This window comes from Python bivittatus, unplaced genomic scaffold (assembly GCF_059951505.1).
Source record: "Python bivittatus isolate LINGU-HERP-01145 unplaced genomic scaffold, Pbiv_v1 ctg000020_np1212, whole genome shotgun sequence".
NCBI lineage: Eukaryota > Metazoa > Chordata > Lepidosauria > Squamata > Pythonidae > Python > Python bivittatus.
This window is the reverse complement of record NW_028277030.1, coordinates 70,940,872-70,964,069: the sequence shown is the minus strand read 5'-3', so window position 1 is coordinate 70,964,069 and position 23,198 is coordinate 70,940,872. Positions and strand designations below refer to the sequence as shown.

The 23,198-nt window shown below is 35.6% G+C and overlaps 1 protein-coding gene across 10 annotated transcripts in view; it reads left to right on the top strand.

Annotated features, from left to right (window-relative positions):
• The first annotated feature begins 1,172 nt into the window (after positions 1-1,172).
• The window catches only part of AHI1 (Abelson helper integration site 1), a 95,116-nt gene continuing 73,090 nt past the window's right edge, over positions 1,173-23,198 (top strand). For 5 of the 10 annotated variants that reach the window (XR_015796225.1, XR_015796224.1, XR_015796226.1 and 2 more), the window contains exons 1-16: positions 1,173-1,282; positions 2,534-2,599; positions 3,191-3,312; positions 5,534-6,126; positions 6,729-6,886; positions 7,880-8,099; positions 9,470-9,662; positions 10,370-10,465; positions 12,297-12,482; positions 13,531-13,686; positions 14,812-14,944; positions 16,472-16,595; positions 17,623-17,852; positions 18,788-18,891; positions 20,527-20,645; positions 23,011-23,141. Coding sequence is in view for 7 of the 10 variants with exons in the window: in XM_088141099.1 (XP_087997225.1) it covers positions 2,590-2,599; positions 3,191-3,312; positions 5,534-6,126; positions 6,729-6,886; positions 7,880-8,099; positions 9,470-9,662; positions 10,370-10,465; positions 12,297-12,482; positions 13,531-13,686; positions 14,812-14,944; positions 16,472-16,595; positions 17,623-17,852; positions 18,788-18,891; positions 20,527-20,645; positions 23,011-23,141 (2,575 nt within the window). In the remaining 3 variants the exon portion in view is untranslated. Of the gene's footprint in view, positions 1,283-1,402; positions 1,489-2,533; positions 2,600-3,190; positions 3,313-5,533; positions 6,127-6,728; positions 6,887-7,879; positions 8,100-9,469; positions 9,663-10,369; positions 10,466-12,296; positions 12,483-13,530; positions 13,687-14,811; positions 14,945-16,471; positions 16,596-17,622; positions 17,853-18,787; positions 18,892-20,526; positions 20,646-23,010; positions 23,142-23,198 lie in introns of those variants that run through there. The other 5 variants (XM_088141098.1, XM_088141090.1, XM_088141096.1 and 2 more) reach the window with 4 other exon arrangements.

Genomic DNA, 23,198 nt, shown 5'->3' with positions numbered 1-23,198 from the left:
TGACTCACCAAGACATTATAGATCTGTGTTTGCTGGCTATCAAGGGATACCTTAAGTGCTATGATCTGTATACATGCTGTACCAAGGTTGGTTCCTGGTCAATCTACTAGTTTGATGCTGCCTTTGACTTATGACCTGCTTTCTGTGGTGATTTTCCTGTGTGACTGATAGCATTAATTCACTTTAGAAGATTTATCTGCAAGCACCAGAATGGTGTCACATTTTCTGTTCTGTTTGTATTTCAAATCTAATAATAAATGATAAATAGCTTGTCTGTGTTTACACTGCCAATTAAAGTGTGGTTTAATTACTGAATAGTTCACAATTGGTTGGGTTCACAGAACATATCTATGCATTACAAATCAGGGTTTAAACAAAACCCTAAGCCACAAATCAGCAAGCCACATTTTAATGGGGGGAAGCCAAGCCTTTACATACTTAGTTAAGGAAAGAAATCTCCTTCAAGCAGTGTTTGACTCCTGTTGACTTTGTGGACACACCCGTGTAGTTCTCCTGGCAACAGTATATAGGTGTATTATGACTGCCTTCTTCCAGACTTTCTTTTTTTTTTTTTTTTGGCTTCTCACTCTCACTTACATTCCCGAACTTCTCCCATAGAAATACAAATCGAGACCACCCTGCTTACCTTTTTGACATCAGCCAAGTTCGGCAACACTCCTCCCTACTGCCTTGCTTTGAAGAGCTTACATTACATGCCTCTTCAAACGTACGTTTCAAAAAAAATAAACCCAGCACAAACTGAACCCAAGGCAAGCTACAAACGGTAGCTCTTCAAACGCCAAACCAGCACTCTTTTGCGGCCCCAAAAAGCCCAAAAGCGACCCAAGAGGCTAGAATACCCCACCCAAGTCTCCCAAGAGAACTTTTGAACCAAATTCTTCGCTCTTTTTCCAACTAGGCATACTAATTCATGCCACCTCACTCAACTTCTCTCTCTAACCCCGAAACAATGCTGTTATCCTTTACAAAAATATGCGATTGTGATTCCTCCCCCGCCCCGCCCCGCCCCGCCCCGCCCCCCTTTCTGTGATCTCTACGGTATTTTCCTTGGAGGCGAGAAGAAGAAAGTAGAGAACACGCGCGCCCACAAGCCGACGGCTGAGACTCTCTGAGACGCTGCGCGCGCTCCGCCAGCCAAGCTTTGCCTGGGGGTCACGTGTGTGTGCCGCTCCGCCCCGCCCCGACTCCGGCCCGGGCTCCTCCTGCTGCCGCTGAGGGGCTCGCTCGGTCCCTTCGCCCACCCTCCGCCGCGCCTCCGGGGGTAGGTACCCGACTTTGGGTTGCCGTTCTCGGGAGTGCGGCTGTGGCTTTGGGGGGGCGTGTTCCTTTTTCGCCTCTTCCAGATGAGGAGGGCGAGGGGCTGCGCGTAGAGAGAGCCCGGCGCCCGCGCTGGCGGAGGCATTTTGTTTCCTTCCTTAAACAACCCGAGGCAAATTATCCCGGCCGCCTCGTCCGTAAGCAAGTACGGTAAATGAAAGTGACCCACCCGCCCCGCTTTGCCCAATCTGGAAAATCTTGGCGGAGCGGGGTCGCGGCCGCGGGGTGGTCGGGCCCAAGTCTGTTTTCTGACTGGGCTCGGTCCCGGTTTGGTCAGGTCCCACGGATGGCTGGATCTGAGTCTGAAAATTGTTGTGGTTCTAGAGGGCGCAGAAGCTTTTCAGAAGAGCAGAAAGACGATGCCGTGGGGATTTCACCGAATGCTCGACCGGGTTGATTGCAGCCTCTCTTTGTGATGATGCCGGTTGATGGTTGTTAGGGCTTACGCGTGCACAGCCCCGGGCGCAGAATCCTGGAAACCTCTTTGACGCCAGTGTTTAATCCGAATGAGGGAAACACGCGGCCTTCCAGAGGTTACTGAGCCACCACATCCAACGTCGGTTGACTGTGGCTTCTTGAAATTAGGAGTTTAGTAGCGTCCGGAGGGATCAGGTGGCCTTGGAAGGACCAGAGTGTCTCTCCGTCCTTGTCCCATGCTGCTTGAGGAAATTTTGAAACAATCCTAGGAGCTCAGGTTGACAAGACAGTGTTCAGTCTTGCAACAGGCATTGCATTTCATTAGTCGTGCAAATTATACTGCGTTGTAATTGTTTTGGAAATCAGGTTGGTGAGATTTTATTAACTGGTGAAATAAAGTACATGAAGCAGCTTCAACGCTTAACGCAGAATGCCACTGTATGGTTTTTTAAAAAGTCAAGTTAGATTTCTACACCAGCTAAGTTTCAAGATTTCAAGACAGCATACATAGTATTCCCTCCTCTAATTTAATTCCCTCAACAGTTCTGAGAGGTAGGGTGAGATAATAACTGGCCAAGAGAGTTGGGCTGGGGATGAACATGAATCTGAGTCTTTTCCTGTCTTAGTCTAATTAATAATCATTAATTTTAAAGTTTTGAGCAAATTGAATAAAGCAAATAAGCTTAGAAAGCCTCTAGGTATTGTTTTGTTTATTTTAATCAGACACAAGTGTTCTTTTCATTAACAGTAACACTTCATATTCTGTTTTTATATGCAGAATGAAGAACTTGGACAAAGGAAAGTGTAATAGTTTCATATTTGAGAGATGTGAAAATGCCAGCAGGTGCAAACTTTAGTGTTTTGTTATATTTTGCACAATCTATAACAATTGTGATTGTTAAAAAAAATCCAAAACAAACTATTTACTTTAACTTTTCTTGCTTTAAAGAATATTATTTCTGAGGCAGGCCTTTCTCACTTCCTTACTAAAAACCTTCTAGATATTGGCAATTTTTTTTCTATTAAGGAGGTCGTTCAATGTGTAATTCTGATGCTGTTCTTATAAGATTGCTGTTCCATCATTTCACATATTTATATTATTACTGTAGTTCCTTACCATTTATTGTTTTATACTTCTATATTTTACTAATATTGTGAACTGCCTGAAATTTTATAGAGGTTAGGTAGGATGTAAGGGCTTTAAATAAATGGTGGCCCATAAGACATGTGTGATATTTATATATTCAGATGCTCTGAAGGCAACTAGTAGTGATGTGTTCCTTTTTGCAATGAGGTCTGGTATATCTCTTTATTTCTGCATCCAGAATGGGCATGGAATTGTTCATTCTAAGTTTCTTTCATACATTGTTTGGAAGTGTGATAGTCTATCTTATCTAATAAACTAAATTATCAAATTGTTTTTTAAACTTCCCAGTTGAGAGTGAAGCCAAGGCAAAAACTAAAGTTCATTTTGAAGAAATATTCAGGAATCATGCTGGCCTAATTGAGAAAAAGAAAATTAAAAAGAAACAGTTAAGCATCCCAGAGAATATTGTGGTGAGTTTGATGTACTATGAATGAATGTTTGTTGCTTCAAAAAAGTAAAGCGTAGTCTTTCAGAGCACACTTCCATAAATAGTATTAGGAATTTTGATTGTCCTTTACAGAGTCAATTTCTTTTTAAGGACATAGATTGGTGAAGCTCTTTAGTTTCACAAAAAAACCCAAAGTCACGTCAGTCTCTTTTGGAGTAAAAAAAGTTATAACCTTAAAATACGCTTTGAGATTAAAGACAGCTGTTTCTATAATTAGTACTATTAAAGTGGATATGTCATGATTCTGTTTTATCCTTTTCCCTACGTCACAAGTGGGCTGCATTTGAAAATTCTGGTTATGGTTAGGATCTGGGAAAAGCGCCTGGTAGACTGAAGTTTTGTTTCAGAGAAACATTTTCAGGCTAAATGGACACAAGATGCAAAATTTGTTAATATCCCTTCCTCTACAGTTATGATTTTTGTACCCTGAAAATACGCTCTGAAGGTTAAGGATCTCTACAGAACACATGGTGAGGTGTGGGGTGAGGGTGGCAGAAGGTGTAGCAAGAAAGACCGAGGGGAATGTGGCTCTTATTCCAGGCAAGTTATTGTCTGACCACACCTGGAATGACCAGCTCTGTGTGGTCCAGAGGAGAAATTCAACATTCCCAAATTCTCCTAAAAGTCTGACCTCAGAGTGGTATGTTTTGCACATTTGTAATTTATTTCCTTAGCTGATTAGATATGTTCATGGTCAAAAATATCCTTTTAAAATGTGCAGTGTTAGGGCCTATAGGTACATAAGTTCAAAGAGAATTTGATTTCTTTTGCCCACAGAATAGGTTTAGGAATGCTTTCAAAACACATATTTTTCAGTGAATACTGACTTTGGTCCTCTTTCCTCCATAATCATCTCTCTGTCTCTCAAAAATGTGTATTTTTCTACATATTTCTTGCAAGCTTGGTTTGGTATTTTACTACTTTTACAGTGCACATTTATGTACCGAGTTGAGAAATCTTTGTGCATTTTTGTGCTGGACATTGTCCTGAAATCTGGTCTAATAAAGAGTTGAAAGTATTTTAAATATATAACGCAGGCAGTGAAAGTCCACAGGATTTTCCTGTAATTACTGCTAATAATGATGATTCTAAGTGACTTTCTTTTGTTCTGAAGTGTAATGCATGCAGAAAAGGTACAAAAACATTTTTATTTACTATCTAAATAAAGTGAGGCCTTAGAATAAGTATATTCCAAAGAGTGATTTCACAAAACCAGTCCCGTTGTTTCATGTACACAATGTAATACCAGTTTGTCACAGAGGAAGCTCAAATATCCAGAAATTGTGCTTGGTCCATAGATCTCAAACATGAATTTATAGATGTGTCAAAAGATATATGTATATTCTGATGTGATCACACTATGTACTATAGAGTGGCCTAAAGAAAAGAAAGGCAGTAGGATTTCTGTTTGTTGAAGAAAAAAATAAAGGAATTGGGAGTAAGGTTAAGAAATTAAGGTTATGGTTGATACAGAGAAGAAAACATCAGAAAGTGATTAAGAAAAGAATAGAAAACTAGTTTAGACAAAGCAGAACTTTTACAGAGTTCAAATAGAATATGTTCATATTTATAAATAAGTTTTAATTATTTCTAAAAGTTATGATCAGATCTTTTGAAACTGAATTTGGTTTTTCAGTCTTCTGACAAAATATATCTAATATAAAATAAGTGCATATAACTCTGTGTACAGTAATTTCAGATTATCAGATTGCAATGTGGATATATCCCTTTTAAAAAGTTTGAAAATCAAAGGTTTAAACTATCTTGATTATTATGAGCTTCTTTTGTTAAATATTATCTCAGAGTTACTAGGTCTGTGGTCAGTAAATTATACCCCTCCACCAAGTAATATTTATGTTAGGTATAAACTTAGCATGTTCTTTTAATTATATTTGAATATATGCTTTTCAGCATGGCATGCTGACAGAGCAATTTTGCAGCGCCTCTAAAAGACTTGAGGAGATTTTTCTTATAACGGTTACATTAAAAACTTGCTCAAACCTATAATCTTTCCACGTTTTATATGAATTCCATCAGTTGGTTGAAGTATAAGTAAGTCTTAATTGTTTCCCTTCAGATACTAAAAGTAAAATATTAATAAAATATCTTATTTATTAATTTTATAATAATTACATATTAGCATACAGATAGATGGCTTTCCAATGTTTTTGTTTTGATTACAGCTTGAGACATTAAAAAATCATCTGAGCAAAGGAAGTGAAAATGAGCCAATTATAAACAGCACATATAACCCTGAGGAAAGTAGTCCACGGATTCCAAAAAATGCATTCAGAGATAAAGCATCAGTTGAAGAAAAAAATGATGTTGTTAGTGGAGAGGAAAGCAAGCAAGTTATGCTTAAGAAGAAGAAAAAGACAGCCTTACAGAAACAACTTAATGAGGAAGAAAAGGTATCTGAAACTAAGTTAGACAGTTCTGAAAAACAGATTCAAGTTTTTACAAAGAAAAAAACAGAAAGTGTATTGCGGGCAGATGCGATTCATCAGAAAGGTGAAAGCAATATAAAAGGTGCCTTGAATGGACGCCGAGATAGATCTGAATTAGATGAGGAAGAAGAACAGTTAATTCAAGCCTATGAACAGCAAGTGGCTGAGGAAGAAGCAAATGCAATTAAGAAAAGAATAAAAAAGAAACTTAAAGAACAGATGTCTGAATTCATTCCCAACATTCAAAGCCATGAAATAGTATTGGACAATGAAGTGAGAAAAAAGAAGAAAAAGAAAAAAGTACTGGTTTCTTCTGAATCTCAAACAAGGTATAATAGCAAGTGATAAATCTGTATGGATGTAAGATTTGTGACAGCTATTTGGGTTGTGTTATTGTTGAAATTGGAAATTATTCCATATAGTTTTGTAAGGAGAATATAATGGTGCTGTCATATCTGAAAAAAGACATTCAGTGAACCAGTTTTATTTCCTTGCAAAACTGTACTCTGGTTTATAAAGAGGAAATGACAGAATAGGTAGCTGAAGTCAGATTTGATAAGAGATATCAGGAGTTTAGCTTAGGTCTTTTGCTCAGATTTCAGGCAAAGGGATGCAGTAGCGATGAACAATGAAATCATGCCTCCCTTGTCATGATGCCTAGATTTCTAGCCATGTCATCCCTTGGTTTGTGCATTACCAGGGGTCTGAACCCATCCTACCATAGGTCCAGCTTGATAGGATGAGGTTTTTAATAGACCTGGCCTTAACAGACTTTGTGTGGGAGAGGTGTATCAAGTTAAATCCATTCAACCCAATTTGAATGTGTATGTTGTTTGCTTGTATTGCAGAATGTAATTATTAAGCTATTAAGTCTGGGAGTATACTCCAAATCATAAATATCCTTGTTAACCATATGACTTCTTTCATTCAGTGCAATGTCACTCTCTGAATTACAACATGAGCCAGAGGAAGAAAATACCAGGAAAAAGAGATCTTTGGAAAGACCACTTATATCCAAATCTAAAGAAAATGACCTATTAATAGAGCAGAAAACTGAAGGCAAAAAAGCAAAAAGAAAATCCCCAAAAGGTTTGTGTGGCTAGAAATGGAATCCTTTAAATGTTTTCTATTAGAAGTAATTCTCAGTTAACAGCACTGTGGTGTGTGCATGTTGCCCAAATTACCCCATCCTTATGGCATAAAGATCTGAACAGTAATCTACTGATTTTGTGTTAGCAAGATTGAAATGATGGACCATGCTTGCATTTGAGAAGACCTGGCTATTTCTACAGGCCAGAATGTTATATGTGCCCACTGTTGAGTTGTCTTTGTAAATTGTGGTGCTGGTAGGGCATTTTATATTCCTATTTTAACAATACCAAACATAATAATGGATAAGGGAACTTTATTTAACTCTTTATTTTAGAAGAAGTTCTAAAGGGAGGCAGCTTCACGTATCATGGCATGGCTGTAATAAATTGACTTCCAAAAGTGATTTAGTCATTTGGAAAGTGTGCTAGTTATGCAAAACTCTCTTAAGAATAACAGACACATTTATCTTCTAGAACAGGGATAGGTAATCTTCTGCCCTGGAGTGGATGGGACTGAAATCTTTGGCTCATTTTGTAATGATGTATGTTTGGAGGTTTAAGAGGCTGCATGGTGCTTTAGATCCTGCAAAATATTGAGGAGCAACCTGTTTTGCTCTTTAAAAACCTTGAAAATCCAAAAGCATCAGACAGACTTTTCCTTGCTTGGAGAGGGTTTTAAGAGGTGAAATGTGTGTTTAAAGCCTTGAGAGACTTAAAGCACTCATTTTGCAATTTAAAATCTAAAAGTACCTAGTACTTGCCAGGCAGAAGTGCTTTCCATGTTAAAGTGTTCATGTTGTTGAATAATTCATGACAGCTGATATGCATGGAAATCAGGATCTGCTTCATAATAAATAAGTTGACTGAAAATTCATTGATGACAACATTTTAAATTATAGATTTACTTGTAGTAATTGCAGCAATTGCATAAATTGAACTTAACAGCAGTTCTCCCTTAATTTTTGCTAAAGCCTATTTTTCTCTCTCCTAGCTGTAGAAGAAAATACAGAAAACATTAAAGAAAATACTTTACATATGACTGATGGAAGTCTTTCACCAGAATCAAAACCGGGTTTTGATGATAACCTTGTTTTAGGGGTTTACATCCATCGAACTGATCGACTTAAAACTGATCTTATGGTATCCCATCCAATGGTTAAGGTTCATGTGATTGATGAGAAAACTGGTTTATATGTGAAGAAAGAGAATAGGTGATTTACTGATGTAGATTTCTTTCTTATTCTTGGTGTTAATTAATTTGTCCATGATCTTACAGAAACTCAGATGAAGTATTGGTGTTCCTAGATCTACATCTGATTTTTTTTTTTTGCATAGTTGAATTTATTTTCATTTCTATAAGCATGCCTTATAACTGAATTGTAATCTAGCATAAATCAGAAACATATATAATCACTCCTTAAATGAGGTTCATTTGATATGCTCAAACAAAAATTTGTCAAAGATAAATGTAGTTTATTTAATATTTCTTCATTATTACTGCACCATAATAATTCTCATTTGCTGAACAGAACTGAGGTTCCTATGCTTCAGCAGTTTCAGATGGAGCCAATATTTGGATTTTGGATTGCAAATTAAGATGAGAAGTTTAAGAATTTATCATTCTTCTGTAATTGCAAATTATAATTCTCATTGCTAGTTGAATTTAATGCAAGATTTTTCCAACTAATACTGTCTGTAAGGCTTGTTGGGTAGTCAGATATGCTAGATAACAACAGCTGTAATGGACTTTCATGTCAAATAAGAGAGCCTGTAAAATATGCAGAGATTTCTTTCCAGAGTAGTAATCTTGGGACCTTCAGAAAGATCAGATTAGAGTTTTAATGATAAAGTCAAGAATGTATCAGGGCCAGTTTGGAATCAACATTATATCCAATCTGTAATATCTAGAAAGAGGAAAATAAAGAAGTTACTTATTCCCTAATCTCTAACATTTGCTACAATCTTATACATACTCTCCAGGGAACAGGCTCCATTGAACTTTAGACTATTTTAGCTTGCATGTAAAACCTGTCGCAGATGTTGTATGAAACGCTATTGTAATATGCCACATTGATCATATTTTAACTACCTGTAAACATTAGTTTTAAATGATAATGAATAAGTGCAGATATTCAGCTTCTTCTAAATGCTTTCCTCTAAGGTTATCCTTTTATGGTGTTCTGTTACATTTGATCTGAACCAAACTCACATTAATTCACTTTTCGTATTTCATTGGGGTTTGGACTTTGCTTAGAATACTCTGAATAAGGCTTAATATATTCTGATTTGCTCATAAGACTAACCCACAATGTTATTTGTTTGTTTTTGGTTTAGCACAGTATATGAACCAATCCAAAGGAAAAAAAAACCCATGGTTTCTAAATCAGAGTGATTGTGTTCACACATCTAGCTAACCGAAAGACAAACAAATCTCATTATTGCCTTGAAGCAGGTCATTTATACTAGTTGACAGTCTGATGTTGAACACTTTTTTTATTCAAGTAAAGCTACTTACAATGTAGATAATTAGAGTAAAAATAAGATATAGCAAGACTCAGTTGAATGTATTGTTTTTATATAGCAGTCGACAAGTTTCATCCTTCTATGAACAAGAGAAAGTGGGGCATATTCTTCCTATTATGACCCAGCCTTACGATTTCAGACAGTTTAAATCAACACTTCCAGAATGGGAAGAGCAAATCCTATTTAATGAACGTTTTAACTATTTTCTCCAAGATGCTGAAGGAAGCCCCAAAGTAATTCTGTTTTTTGAGGTACAGAATAACTCGATCATTTCCCTTTTATCTTCTGTTCCTTTTGGCAGAAATTTTCTGTATCTTTCCTCTTACCAGTAAAATACCTTATTTCAAAACTAGATTGTATTGGTGATGGTAGAAATAGACCAGATAATCTAATTGCTTAAGAACATTTTTAACTTTAAACATCCTTAAAGTTTTTGGACAGTTTTGTGAAATTTAAAGACGTACTTGGGCCCTTTCGCAACACTAGAGAGTGCAGTCTTTCACTTTCAGGTCTCCTAACAGTTATACAAGCTGTTTTACTGCTTTACTGAATACCTGGTTGCTTGGAAAGGAGGCAAGTTTTGGATCAAAGCAAAACTAAAGGAGTGTCATCTGGGACGTTTCTTTGATTCATAAAAAATAGCCTACATCTAGTTTGCATATATGCCCTTACAAGTATTTTCTTTTAGTGAAGCTCACATGTACTACCTTTTGTGGCATCCTGCTTTGTTCTGAGTGGGTTCTGCATATTTGAGATCTGAGATTCATCAAATACAGCAAGGCTTTAGATTTGTGCTCTGTACATGATCTCAGTTGTTTATTGTGTTTGCCACAAGAGTTTTTTGTCATAGGAAAGTAATATGTACAAAAGATTAAAAAATCCAGCAAAATTAGTTGTTTCTTTCTATGTCTGTAATTATAGAAATGTAAACTGAATAAAATGTATTTTCTACTTCCAGATCCTTGATTTTTTGAGCATGAATGATGCAAAGGCCAACTTTGATATTCAAGCTCAGGAAAGTGGCTTTCGGAAAATCTGTTGGGCATTTCTAAAGGTTTTTATTTCTTATTTTAATGGAAACATTGTACTGAAGCATTAAACAAGTCTGAGCAAAGATAAACACAGAATTTACTTTGTATATAGTCAGAAATAGTCTTTGTATATAGTCAGAAAATTAGTCAAGGTATATTTCAACCAGTTCACATTCAAATATCCACCCACCCCTATTATTGAAAAGTTGGATTGAGGGTCTTCACAATTATTTCTGTTTGAATTTCTGATGAGATACATAGTGCCTATTTATACTTGCTTCCCTGGATTTATTCTGGCACCATTTAATGAAACACAAAACCAGCTTATTTCTGAGTCAGTAATGATGCCAGCAATACAATTACACCGTCACCAGACTAATCGGAAAGTATTATCAACTATCTCTTGGCTATGTGACGTCTCTGTGAGCCCCAATTAATGTGATAGCAATATTTTTGCAATCATCTTATTCTCTTTATGTATGTATGTTATATAATAGATTTATACCTGAGTGTGTGGAGTTGTGTACGTAGCACTTCTCTTCCATTCCTTAAACCAGGCGTGTCTTTTTCTGAGATCATGCTGCAACTGTGGAGGGCAGCTGTGCCCCCACTCTGCTGTTGGTCAGAAAAGCTTTGAAAACCTGGCTCTTCACCCATGTCTTGGGTGAAGAAGAATGAGACCCCTTGCTTCATTCCATCTGGTCTATCAGACTTGCCATCTTTTATTGATTTTTATTATAATGTTCTTGTTGGATTGTTTTGAGCTGCCCAGTCACTGGGAGTTGGGCGTAGCTGCCTTTTCACAGCTGCCATCCTTAGTTGCTGAAGTAGAGAGTAAACTTTCATAGGATGATACTTTTTGCAAAATGTTTTTTCCTATCTCTTTTGACTCAGCTGTTCTATCTAAACCTACAGTCTGGAAATTATGGTATGAGCTTGACTCCTTGCATCCCTTCTGAATAAAAATTAAGAATTGTATGCTAGAAATTACTGTGGCATAGCCCGGCAGGATCCATTTATCAGGCTGTAGCAAAAGGATAGGAGACATTGACATTCCATTAGTTCTGGTGAAAAACAGTTAAGATCTGGTTTTATATCCCAGCTGGTTCAGAACCAACGAGTTAGTTCTTAAAAAAAGGTTTAACTGTAAGCATTGATGCCTGAATATTCTTTTTTCATTTTACTTGACCATCTTTAGCCCTTCTTCACTTTGTGGTATGTCTTTTAGACTGTTAAACCAAAGGCAAGAACTATTGTTATGTATGTAGGACTACAAAATGTTCTTGGACCTTTTCAGTAAATGTATTTATTTGGTTCAATAAATGACAGTGATCAAGGTTCAGAAGTAAATGGGCAAAAACTGTGTATACTCCCCTGTCTGACAGATGAGTAAGACAGTGGAAATGGTTTGTCTCATGTGAATTCACATAAACAAAGACATAACAGTAACTAATCAGATGACCTTTTTGTGTCTTACATTATGTAGATTGTCATTTCTGATAGGAAACCTGTGGTTCATTGTTACTTCAGTTGTTAAACTATTATTATTTTATTATTACTTCGATTTATTTTTATCTAGAAGCTCAAAAAAGCTTGGGGGGGGGTCTCCTTTTATCCTCAAAATAATCCTGTGATGTAGATTGGTTTGAAAGAGAGCAGCCTTAATATAACCTAATGAATTCCCATGGTTAGGATGGGTTGAACCTAGGTCTCCCCAGTCCTAGTCCAGTACCTTAGCTGCAACACCACACTTGCTCTCTATGGTTTTAGAGTCCTGTTATTTGTCCTTTCATCAATAAAATGCCTCAGCGTAATGTACGACTTTTTCCATCTTAATTATTTGGTCATTTTCAGCTTGTTGGTGCAAATGGAGTTCTGAACATTGGTGGAAAAGTACGTCTTCAGTTGTATTCTCCTCCTCCAAGGACCAGGTCACAACTTCATGCTGTGGAAGTTTATGACTGGTGGGCAAAGTGTCCTAGAAACAATTACCCTTCAACACTGTATGTGACTGTAAAAGGCATTAAACTTCCTGATCATGTATGTTAACTTAAGTGTCTTTAAAATACGTCTTGTGACCATGAGTCTAAAAATAAAAGCGTTCTTGGCCTTTTATCGCTAGCTGCAGAGAGAAAATTGTTTCCACATTCTGTTAAATACTGGAATATCTCACCTTTAATTATTCCCTTCCAGTAATTTCTGAAAATTTTAATGTAATTTTGTTTTATCCTGTAAATAAATAAATGACACTATCTATGAAAAAATTAATTCATTCTGGTGATTATTGAAGTAACTAGACTTTGGCAAAAATGCTGGACTATGTGGGAGGTTTTCCTCTGGTTTTTAAAGAAGACTGCTAAAGTTGAGAAATATTGATTAGATTTTGCTTTAGTAAAGTTGATTAACAGTAATTTTATTGCTACTATGTTTTTGATAAGCTGGATGTAGCTAGTGATATAGAAGATATAGGTATAGAGTATCAGCCTATTTACTTGATATCATAGTGTTCAAAAGGGTTATTTACTAGCATGATTAGGATTGCAGCCTTAGTGATTTGGCTCATCAGGGCTGTTTATACTAACACTTTTATTTCTGCTTAAAAAGCTGCCTCATGCTTCCATAGAAACAATGACTACTGTAGCACAATCCATCTTTAACACATGAGCATGTATGTTTTCATGATTGCTTGCTGGTTACAGAATTTAATATGCTTTCACCATGTTAGGTTAGCAATATAGGTGGGTTCAGTTAGCGGCTTCATGACATCAAGTGGGAGCTTTGGGTGTGAGTGAGCAGTTGCAAGTATCACTGATGGGAAATAAATAATATTCTGATGAAACCTAAAGCATTTGCAATTGAACACATTTGCGTGCTTGGTATGAGACTTTGAGGGAGGACAAATCAAATCATATACTGCGTGTGTTAACCAACCCTGGATGAACTTGCAGTTTGATCTACTTAAATGGAGTTAGTTTCAATATGAATATTCTAATGTGCACTCCCTTGCCACTTAATGATTGATTACATTGTCTTGATACTTTTCATGTGTCAAAAGAAATTGTTTTAATATTTTTTAATCTCTTTCTAGGTAGACCCTTCTTTGCGGTCTATGATGGCTATTCAGCAAGAATATCATAGCCCATCGTTCTTGGATCTACAAAACGATATAGCCAAAACAGTATTGAATTCTGGAACTCAAGTGAAAAAGGAAGAACCATTTAAGTGGTCAAAACTTCCTGGACAGGTAAAAACATTTTCAGAGTATTTTTTATATAATTTGATATTAGCCTTTTTAAAAAGTCAAACTAGAGTTATTTTAGGATTTAATCCTACTTTAGTGAACTTTGTAGAAGCAGGAAGGACTTGATGTTTATTTTCCAGCATTTACTTGAGAAATGTCTAGTGCTGTTTATGACTATGTGAATTGCAGATTTTTTTGCAGACAAAATACAACATCTGTATTATTATTAAAATATGAGTAGTAATGAAAGTTAAATTAATAAAATTAAGAAAATAGATTAATACTTAAAACACTAATAGTAGTTTGAGTAATCTGAATCTTTCTGTTTCTTTGGGCCTGCTGAGGTGAAATTTCATATCCAGAATTCTGCTTGGAAGTTGAGGGAAAAACTTTAAGCCCATGTACTTTTTTCCTCCTTATAGTATAGAGAAAAAAATGATGAAATGCTGTTGTAAAATGTACTTACTGCAACATTTATATTGAAGTGTTCTCACACTTAAAATGCATTCTTTCAAGGCCAAAGTTGATGTGCCTTTATAAATGGCTGACTTTTTTCCTGGAAAAAAATAATCTTTGGTTTCCCAAACTCTAATGTGCGCCAGATCTGGGAGCTATTTGCTGGAAGCAACATATATAGAGAAAGGAGTTATAAGTAAAAAGAAACGAGACTGGATCCCATTCAAAAACATATTCTAGGTTGAGATGACCCAATTGCCTTTTCTTTGTAATATAAATATCTTTTATAAAATATGCATAGCATGATGTATGATTTGATCCCTCACAAGTAATACGCATCAGAGCAGGGGGGAGTGGGAGAGAAGAATTGCTTTAGAGAATAAGAGCCAAGCTTGAGATGTGTTCCTGGTTTTGTGTATAGAATTTCACTGCCTGCAACTTTTCATTAACTTTCCCCCCCTTCCCCTTATATAACCCTAGTTTAGGCTAACAAAGCATGATGACATAGACTCTGTTCCTCAGAGGTTCCCCTAACCAATTTGTTATATGAAGCTATGAAAACTTTTTCCTACAGTTTCTGTGTGTGTGTGTGTATGTGTGTGTGTATCTTTCTCTGAAAAAAATATTGTATTTAAACACGTTTACAAATAACGGTTTGCTTTGGAACTACAGGTGTGTCGACTGCCAAACAAGTATCTCTTTTCCTTGAAAGCAGGCAATATGGGATGTTTCTGTATTTGTTTCTCTAAAGATGGACGAACATTAGCCGCAGGTTGTGCAGGAAGAGATGGTTATCCTGTTGTTTGTAAGTGAGAGTCTCAAGGCCTATTTTTATTTTAAACACCTTCTATGTATGCAGTGAATTGTTTGGAAGGATTTTTTTCTTCTTTTTATCCTTGAAATTTAATTGATTATTCAAATTTGAGGTATAACCAAATGGTAAAGGGTGCTTTTTAATCTTTCCTCCTAGCATGACAGATTTTTATTTTATTGGCATCCTCTCAGTGTAATTCAGGTGGTATCAGTAAATCCTTCCTCTTTCCCTTCCCCTATGTCCTAAAACTTTTCAGTATTCAACTACCACTATTTATAATTCAGATGTCACATAACCCTAATATTACAATCCATCAGAATTGGGCTTACGTAACTTTTGAATTATAAAACATCATAAGTATTTAGAACATCAAATTTAATGGATTTATGATTAACATAATGGCTTGAATTTGATGTAAGTCCTCATCCCTTCCAGAAACATGGTGCTAAAGACTCAACTGAAAGTATTCACTTCACTTTTCAACTTAGTGCATTCTTGCACTAAGCCATGGTTTGCTTGATTATAGGGTTTTTTGTCTATGTGTAAGTCACAGTTGGCTAGATTGATACATCATGGAAAATTTAAACAAAGGGTTACAAACAACAATGGCTGGACTTATACAACAATCTAAGCCAAAACTAAACAACCCATATTGTGAATTTGCATGTTGTGTGAATCCAGCCTGTTACTGATTGAAAGTAAAATTATTTAAACACAGGAAATAATATAAAAGAAAGTTTGGAGGTTATATAAGAAGGAAATGAATGGTGAACAGTAAGCAATATACAACTAGAGAACAACACCAAAAACAAAAAAAAAGTGAAATACTGTTTTTTCTTCATCTAGATTGGTTTATCCAAAGTACTGAGATCTGTACTTTAAATATTTGTTACTATACTTGCCAGCCACTAGATGGTAGTAGACAGATACTTGAGTGTTTAAGAGAGACATAAATTTAAGTGCCAGTAGAGCTGAATGATCACAGAAGCAGTGGATTTCCTTTAGGAAAATAGATTACTTTATTTTGATTATTATTACAAATACCAATTTTATAAAATTATTTCTTTTATTCATATATTTATAACAAAATTTATACTCCATCCTATCCAGAGACTCTGGATGGTTTGCATCTTTTAAAGCATAGTAATACAATCACAACCACAAACCTATGTCAGTTAAGGAAGCTCAATAACATTACATTAAGAATCATAATATCAAATTAAATTGCATAGAAATCAACAGCAAAGTAATATTTTAGCCCTAAAATGTATGATGACAAAGAACCATCTTGCCTGCATTCCTAAAAGAAAGAAATATGATAGCCATCCTGACCTCTGATTATTGGTTTAATATTGATAAAAAATAAAGTCTTCATCACCATACTATCTAACAACATTATGCTTTATGTGAAGTATCTTCTTCAAATAAGAATTTTGTTTACTTGCTTCTTGAGGATACATGTTAGCTTTATGCCATGTATTTCTAAATCCTTAAAAGATCCTATTGTGTGCTCATCAGTGTATGAGATTCCTTCAGGGTGCTACCTAAGGGAATTCTATGGACATCTGAACATTGTGTATGATCTTTGTTGGTCAAAGGATAATCAGCATCTTCTTACTGCTTCCTCAGATGGCACTGCAAGGTCAGTATAACCAAGTTCCTCCTGTTAAAATTGAGGTGTGGAATTTACCTGAAAGGAAGATTGGCCCAAATTTAAGATATACATGCACGCATCAGAAGAGTAGATGGGAAAAAAAATTAAAAACACACCAACAAAATACCCAGCTTATCAACTTGGGGTTGCCAAGTCCAGCGAAACCAACCTGGAGATTTCCTTCTCTCCAGTAAATAGTATATATTTCAAACCTGAGTATGACTATATGTATGCATCCCTTTATGTACATACATGCTCGACAGAAGGCACACTCCCAAAGAGGCAGGATGAGGACAGAGAGTTACATTAATATCAAGCAAATGGATAATCATGGTATGCAAGATCTTTCAAACTCTTTTCAAACAAAATTTAAAAAGTCCTGTTTTGAACAGAACTCAAAACACTCTTTTTCAAAAGAATGGATACAGGAATTTCAAAGCCACCCTTTGCTGCTGAACCCAGAACAATGTTACTTTAAAGTTACTGGATTCTTACTTTTGTTCTTTTTTTTTCACATCTTATTTTTTCCCTCTCTCACAGTCATGTGTGCACACAAAACCACTCCTTATAGACTTTATTTTTTTCATATTCAGTCTCTTGCTTCATAACTTGTCCCTATTAATAAAGAGTATTACTTTTTACTGCTAAGTATTTGTTTTTTCACAGAAACAAGTTTTTTTTAAATAATGCAAATGATCTGTTGCATCAAGAGCATACTAAACAAGCTGATGTTGTTAAATGATTACTTTAGGTCAATAACATTACTAAGAATTGGGTGATTTTGATTTTATAGAATAATTAATTAAAAAATGGAAATTCATTATGGAAATCTGGCTAATGAGTAAACTTTTTTTGATTACCCAGAATTTGTTATCTAGTTCATATATGTGTAAGTATATTCAAGATTTAACAGATCATTTTCTAAAATAAATTAACATACAGTTTGGTATTGAAATGGTGTATTAAATTATCTAGAAAGAAAGAGACAAGCTTTGTAAATGTTGTTTTTGTGTAGAATGTGGAAAATTGAAGCCCAGGCTACATCAGCAACCAAAGTTTTCCCACATCCTTCATTTGTCTATGCTGCAAAATTTCACCCAGTAGCTGAGTACCTCATTGTAACTGGATGTTACGACTCTGTGATTAGAGTCTGGAATGCAAAAGTAAATGAAATTCATGGGCAGCTTTTACAAGAGTTTGATGGTCACAAAGGTTTTATCAATACGTTGTGTTTTGATGCTGAAGGTAAGTTGCAAATGTTTCACACTAAAAATGCTGCATATAACAATATCTCATGTCATCCTTGTAATTACTCTGAATTTTATTATACACTATTGCCATTCTTTTAAGGAGGCTGAGAGTTGGTAATAGATACAGGGATACCCAGGAACGTCTATTGAAAAAAAACCTGCAATAAAGGATTTTTTATATCAAAATCTAATGAAACATGAGCAAACACAGAGGAAAAGTTGTGGAATCCATCAGAATCCACATCACTAGGTGTCTATGCCATTTGCAAAAACCCACTGAATTTACACAGGCTAAATTATGTGGGGGGGGTGCAGGAAATATAATATCTCCAAATTCAGGTACCAGATAAGCAATGAGTGTGCATACTCTGCAGTACAAATGGGAGAAAAATGCATATTATGTACCGAAAACAAAAAAAAACAAAACAAAGGCAGAAAAAAATCATGAAGTTGAGCAACACAATTTGTGGAATGAGATGTTGGGGCAGTAGAATAGGGTATCTGAGTTAAAGCATTAGCTAAAGTGCAAAGCACAAGTTATGCATGAAATCTGATAAGAGGAAACCCACATATCTGGTAGTACTGTATGTGGGAAAAGATCTAAACCTTTTAGTTGATTATAAACTGAATGTGAACTGGTACTGTGATTTTGAGCAGATAAAATACTTCATGTCACCTTGAGCTTCATTGACAAAAGAATAATGTCTTCCCTACTATGGGCAATAATTCTATTCTAGGGTGTGGCTTTGTAACATCCAAATATAGTTCTGGGCCCAATAGTTTCAGAAACAAATTAACAAAATGGAAAAATATGTGATGAAGAAAGATACTTGACTAGATATACTTTGCATAAATCTTTATACGTTATATGCGTAATTTGAATGTCAGAACTCTTTTCACTTATTAAGCAAACAAATTATTATTTTCTAGGATTTCACATGTTTTCTGGAGATGGCACAGGGCTAATAATTATCTGGAATACTTTTGTTAAAGAAAATTCTCAGTCACTAATTCAACACTGGGGCATTGATAAGGTATACAGAAAAGAAATCAGGTTTTAAAACATTGTGTAGATAATGTATATTTGATTGTTATGCAATGTACATTTTAAAGTTTCAGAATTAGATTTCTTACTGTACGCAAAAATGATTTGTTTCTATTAGTACTAATTGATATATAACATTTAGTAAAAATTTTGTCTGAATAAGTTAACATTAATACTCTGATACACACAAATCTCCTAGAAGCTTTAACTGTACTTATTTGTATCTCATGTATATGTCCAATAATCTCTTTTTCTGCTTCATGCTTTCCTAATGTTATCAGTGTTCAATTGATAATTGAATTTGCACTTGAGCACTAATAAAAGAGAATAAAGCATTATTTGGGAATTACATATTTGCTTTCTTTTTTAAATATTTGAATTATTTCAGAATGTTACAGTAGAAACAGAAACAATCAGTTCTAGGTATCAGTAGATACTTGTTGCTTAATTTTCTACCCTGATGATGATGATAATTTAGTGCCTTTAATTCCTGGTACCTACATGGACATGTCATTTTCTTGGCAATGTTTTCAGAAGTGCTTTGCCATTGTCTTCTTCCTAGGGCTAAAAGAAAGTGACTGGCCCAAAGTTATCTGGTCAGCCTCTGTGTCTAAAACTGGATTAGAACTCAGGTTTTCCTGTTCATACCCCAATATCTTAGCTATTAGACCAAACTGGCTGTCTTATTATAACTGTTCCTACTTCCTGAAGAACGGTGTATCAGTGTAATAGTGATGGAACCTTAAATCCAGTTGTAATTACTGGTAGTTGAGTACTTGACTTCTTTTTTCATTCATTTTGCTAAAGTGTTTGAAATATTTATTATAGCGCATCCCACATTCCATCCAGCAATTCAAAGCAATTTACACAGATCTCCTTCCCTTTCCTCATTTCAGTGTCATTTATACAATAACCTTGTTGGTAACTTGAGTTGACTGGTCCCAAATTACCAGCAAGATTCATGTGTTTCTTTGCACAGATTATGAGTGTGGTATTCTCCACCACAAGATAGTAATGGCCATTTATTTACTTGGCTTTGAATGGGTATTACAAGGCAATGCTATCAGTCAGTAGTTGTACCAGGATTTATTTTTTTATATTTTTGCAATTTATGTACTACCTCATGAATTCTAGGCAGTTTACAGATACTAAAACAGGAATAAGAATGCATTTTTTAAACTTCAGTAGCAATAATTTAACAATTAATAAGAGATAATAAAAGATAAAGGTTATTAATGCCTAACTGCAATCACAGCTACATGGATCAGAGGTTGTTTAACTCTAAATGCCAATCTCAGAGAAACAGTAGCAGGAGAGAATTATTGCATTCATATCCTGTTTATGGGTGTCTCATAGGCTTCTGGTAAGATACTGGATTCCTTGGACCTTTGGTCTCACCTAACAAGACTGATGTTCTATTGTCTTCTTCTATTCCATATAGTATCTCTATTCTATAGAGTCTGTAGGTGACAGGCAGCATATACACTTAATAAATTATTATTATTAACCCTCAGCGAGGCACAACCTTGACGAGGTTGTGGGGCTTGCATGCTCCGAGGAGGGGGAGGATATTGTAAACATGCTTTCAGTAGCTCTGTGTTTTGTATTGGGGTTGTTTTGGCAGGAAATAAAAGATGGTGACATTAAAGGAACACCAGTCAATCATTTGGAGGTACATCCCAATGGAAGGCGTTTACTGATCCACGCCAAGGATAGTACTGTAAGAATTATGGATCTCCGAATGTAAGTATTTCAAAGTTATCTGTTTTATACCATTCAAATGATACTGAAGGACAGTTTGGGGGCAGTTCTGAAAATTAGCATCTCATTTCTTCTAGATATCCTAATGTGTCCTGGTCTTAAGGTTCTTAAAGGCATTTAGTGGCCAATTAAATAAGCCTTTATAAGTTAACCTCCTTCAGTGAATCTGAGAGTGTTGCTGGCAAGAATGTGAGCTGAAAGGGTTATCTCTTCCAGTGAAGCCAAAAGAGAAGGGGTGAGAGAGTGCTAAGGATAGTGAGAGGGCTCAGCAGCAGTGAGGAAAGCCAACTCACCTAGGAGAGGGACCATCAACTTGCAATCTGGAAGAGGGAATGGCCAATTAATTCTGCATTTTGAAGAAAGCTGCATAGAGATGGCTAAATGTTTGGACAAATTTAGGTGCCAAATAATAAGATGAGACAAGTTCATAGAGATTTGTAAATGGAGTTGAATTGTAAGAGGTTCTAAATACAACATTAAAGAGAGCTGTAGTACTAATAATGGGTGATTGGAATGCAAAAATTAGAGAAACAGGAACATGGAATCACAGGAAGATTTGGATTAGATAAGTACGATAATATGAGAGACAGTTTTCCAAAGAGAATTCTTTATTTGTTGCCAACATCTGCTTCAAGCAACATAAAGGCAGGATTTTCACATTTAAGCTTGAAATGAAATATGTCACTGCTGATTTTTTACTCTGAAATGTCAATAGTGGTATCAGGATTTGTGGCATATAAAGGCACAAGGCAAAGATGTCCACTCTCCTCTTTACTATTTGTAATTGCCCTGGAAGTCTTAGCCAGCAAGATCCGGAAAAAGTAACAGATAGTCGAGATCAAAATTCAAGGAGAAGAATACAAGATGAAATATTTTGCAAATATTGTAGTATTAAGAATCATGTAACCACAAAGCTCCATACAGCAGTTGATGAAAGTAATCAAAGATTTTGGTTGCTTTTCCAAGTACAAAATCAATGAAAACAAAGATAATAGTCACTTAACTTCTGAGGAAGAAAAATGTGTGGAAAAGAAGACTGGCTGTGAGATAACAAAAGATCCAGGATTTTTGGCATATGGAGCCATCTTTACAAAACAGTTCACATCTAAAGGAATTTATGAAAGTTATGTTAGGATTAATAATGCTTTATGGCCTGTAGGGAATAGCTTTTCTCACCCATTTAATATTTTACTAGTCTACTCAGATGTTCTTGGATCTTTTAACCAGGTCTGTATGTAGGATTTAAAAGACATGGTAGGGATACCTTTCCAGATCCAAATAGGCACATCTCTGTAGGCAACACAATTCAGATGATTTTGAAATTGGAGCACTGAAGCACTTAGTGTGATAACTTGTAATAATAGAGATTTATTTATTTTAAAATAACAGAAGAATAGACCTTGTGATTTCCACCATAAGTGTTAGGACTGCGATAGAGGGAGCAGAGTTGCTAGATATTCTGCCAATCAGGCCTTCAAATCTATTCTCCCCCCCACCCCCACTCTAATGTCCTCCTAGTGAAATGTATTACCAAAATTCTGCAGGGACTCATAATCAGTCACTCCATTATTCTGGTCCAGAAGGCTATAGTTCTCAGAAATAATTATTTTAGTAACAATTCACTGTGATTCCTGCCCATGAATCTGAATTTACTAATCTGAGACCTAATTTAACCAGAATACCATATCTAGGACATATTGAACCACTCCTGGTTTTGCTTTTTAAAACATCTTAAAATTTGCTTCTTAAAACTGTCAAACAGACCCTGGAGTCTGGAAGGGGAACAGAACAGTATAGGAAATATTTGAAATTACTTAATTTTCCATATCCCTAGCACTTATGGATCTAATTAGAAGACTGGATATACAGAATTAAAGTTGGGATTGCCCTAATATTGTTATATCAAAGATGGTCCTGAGCTATAGAAAATAATGGTATGTATCACTGGCTTCATCTAAGGGAAGATGAAAGAGAGGTACTTGTGTTTATATTCCTGAGGATGCCCTTCTTCCATTTTCTATACAAATGAAGTTCAACTTGCCATGAATATTCATTCTAGGTTATAACAGGGGCAGGAGTCTTTCCCCTTCTAAAACTATTTAGAGGATGTTACTGAGTTCTTTGACTCCTTCATCTGTCTAGGCCCTGTACCTTTCCATCTGTTCTAATGTTTACTTGAACCTGAGTTGGTCATAGTCGTTTTGAATCTAGAAGGCTCCTATTACTTTGGTTTTCTCTAGAAAGACTGCTTCAGTCTTATAATTGAGGGTAGGTCATTCCAGAAATCAGAAGTGACATAATTAAAGAGTAGCTATATTCATGTCCTTTTTTTCTCTTTACTCTTTAGCTTAGCTACAAAGAAATATATTGGTGCTACAAACTATCGAGAAAAAATTCGCAGCACCTTAACACCATGTGGAACATTTCTTTTTTCTGGAAGTGAAGATGGTATAGCGTACGTTTGGAATTTAGAAACAGGTACATTAATTCTTTATTTTGAAATGTTAGAAACATAAACTGTTTGTTTACAGTTAA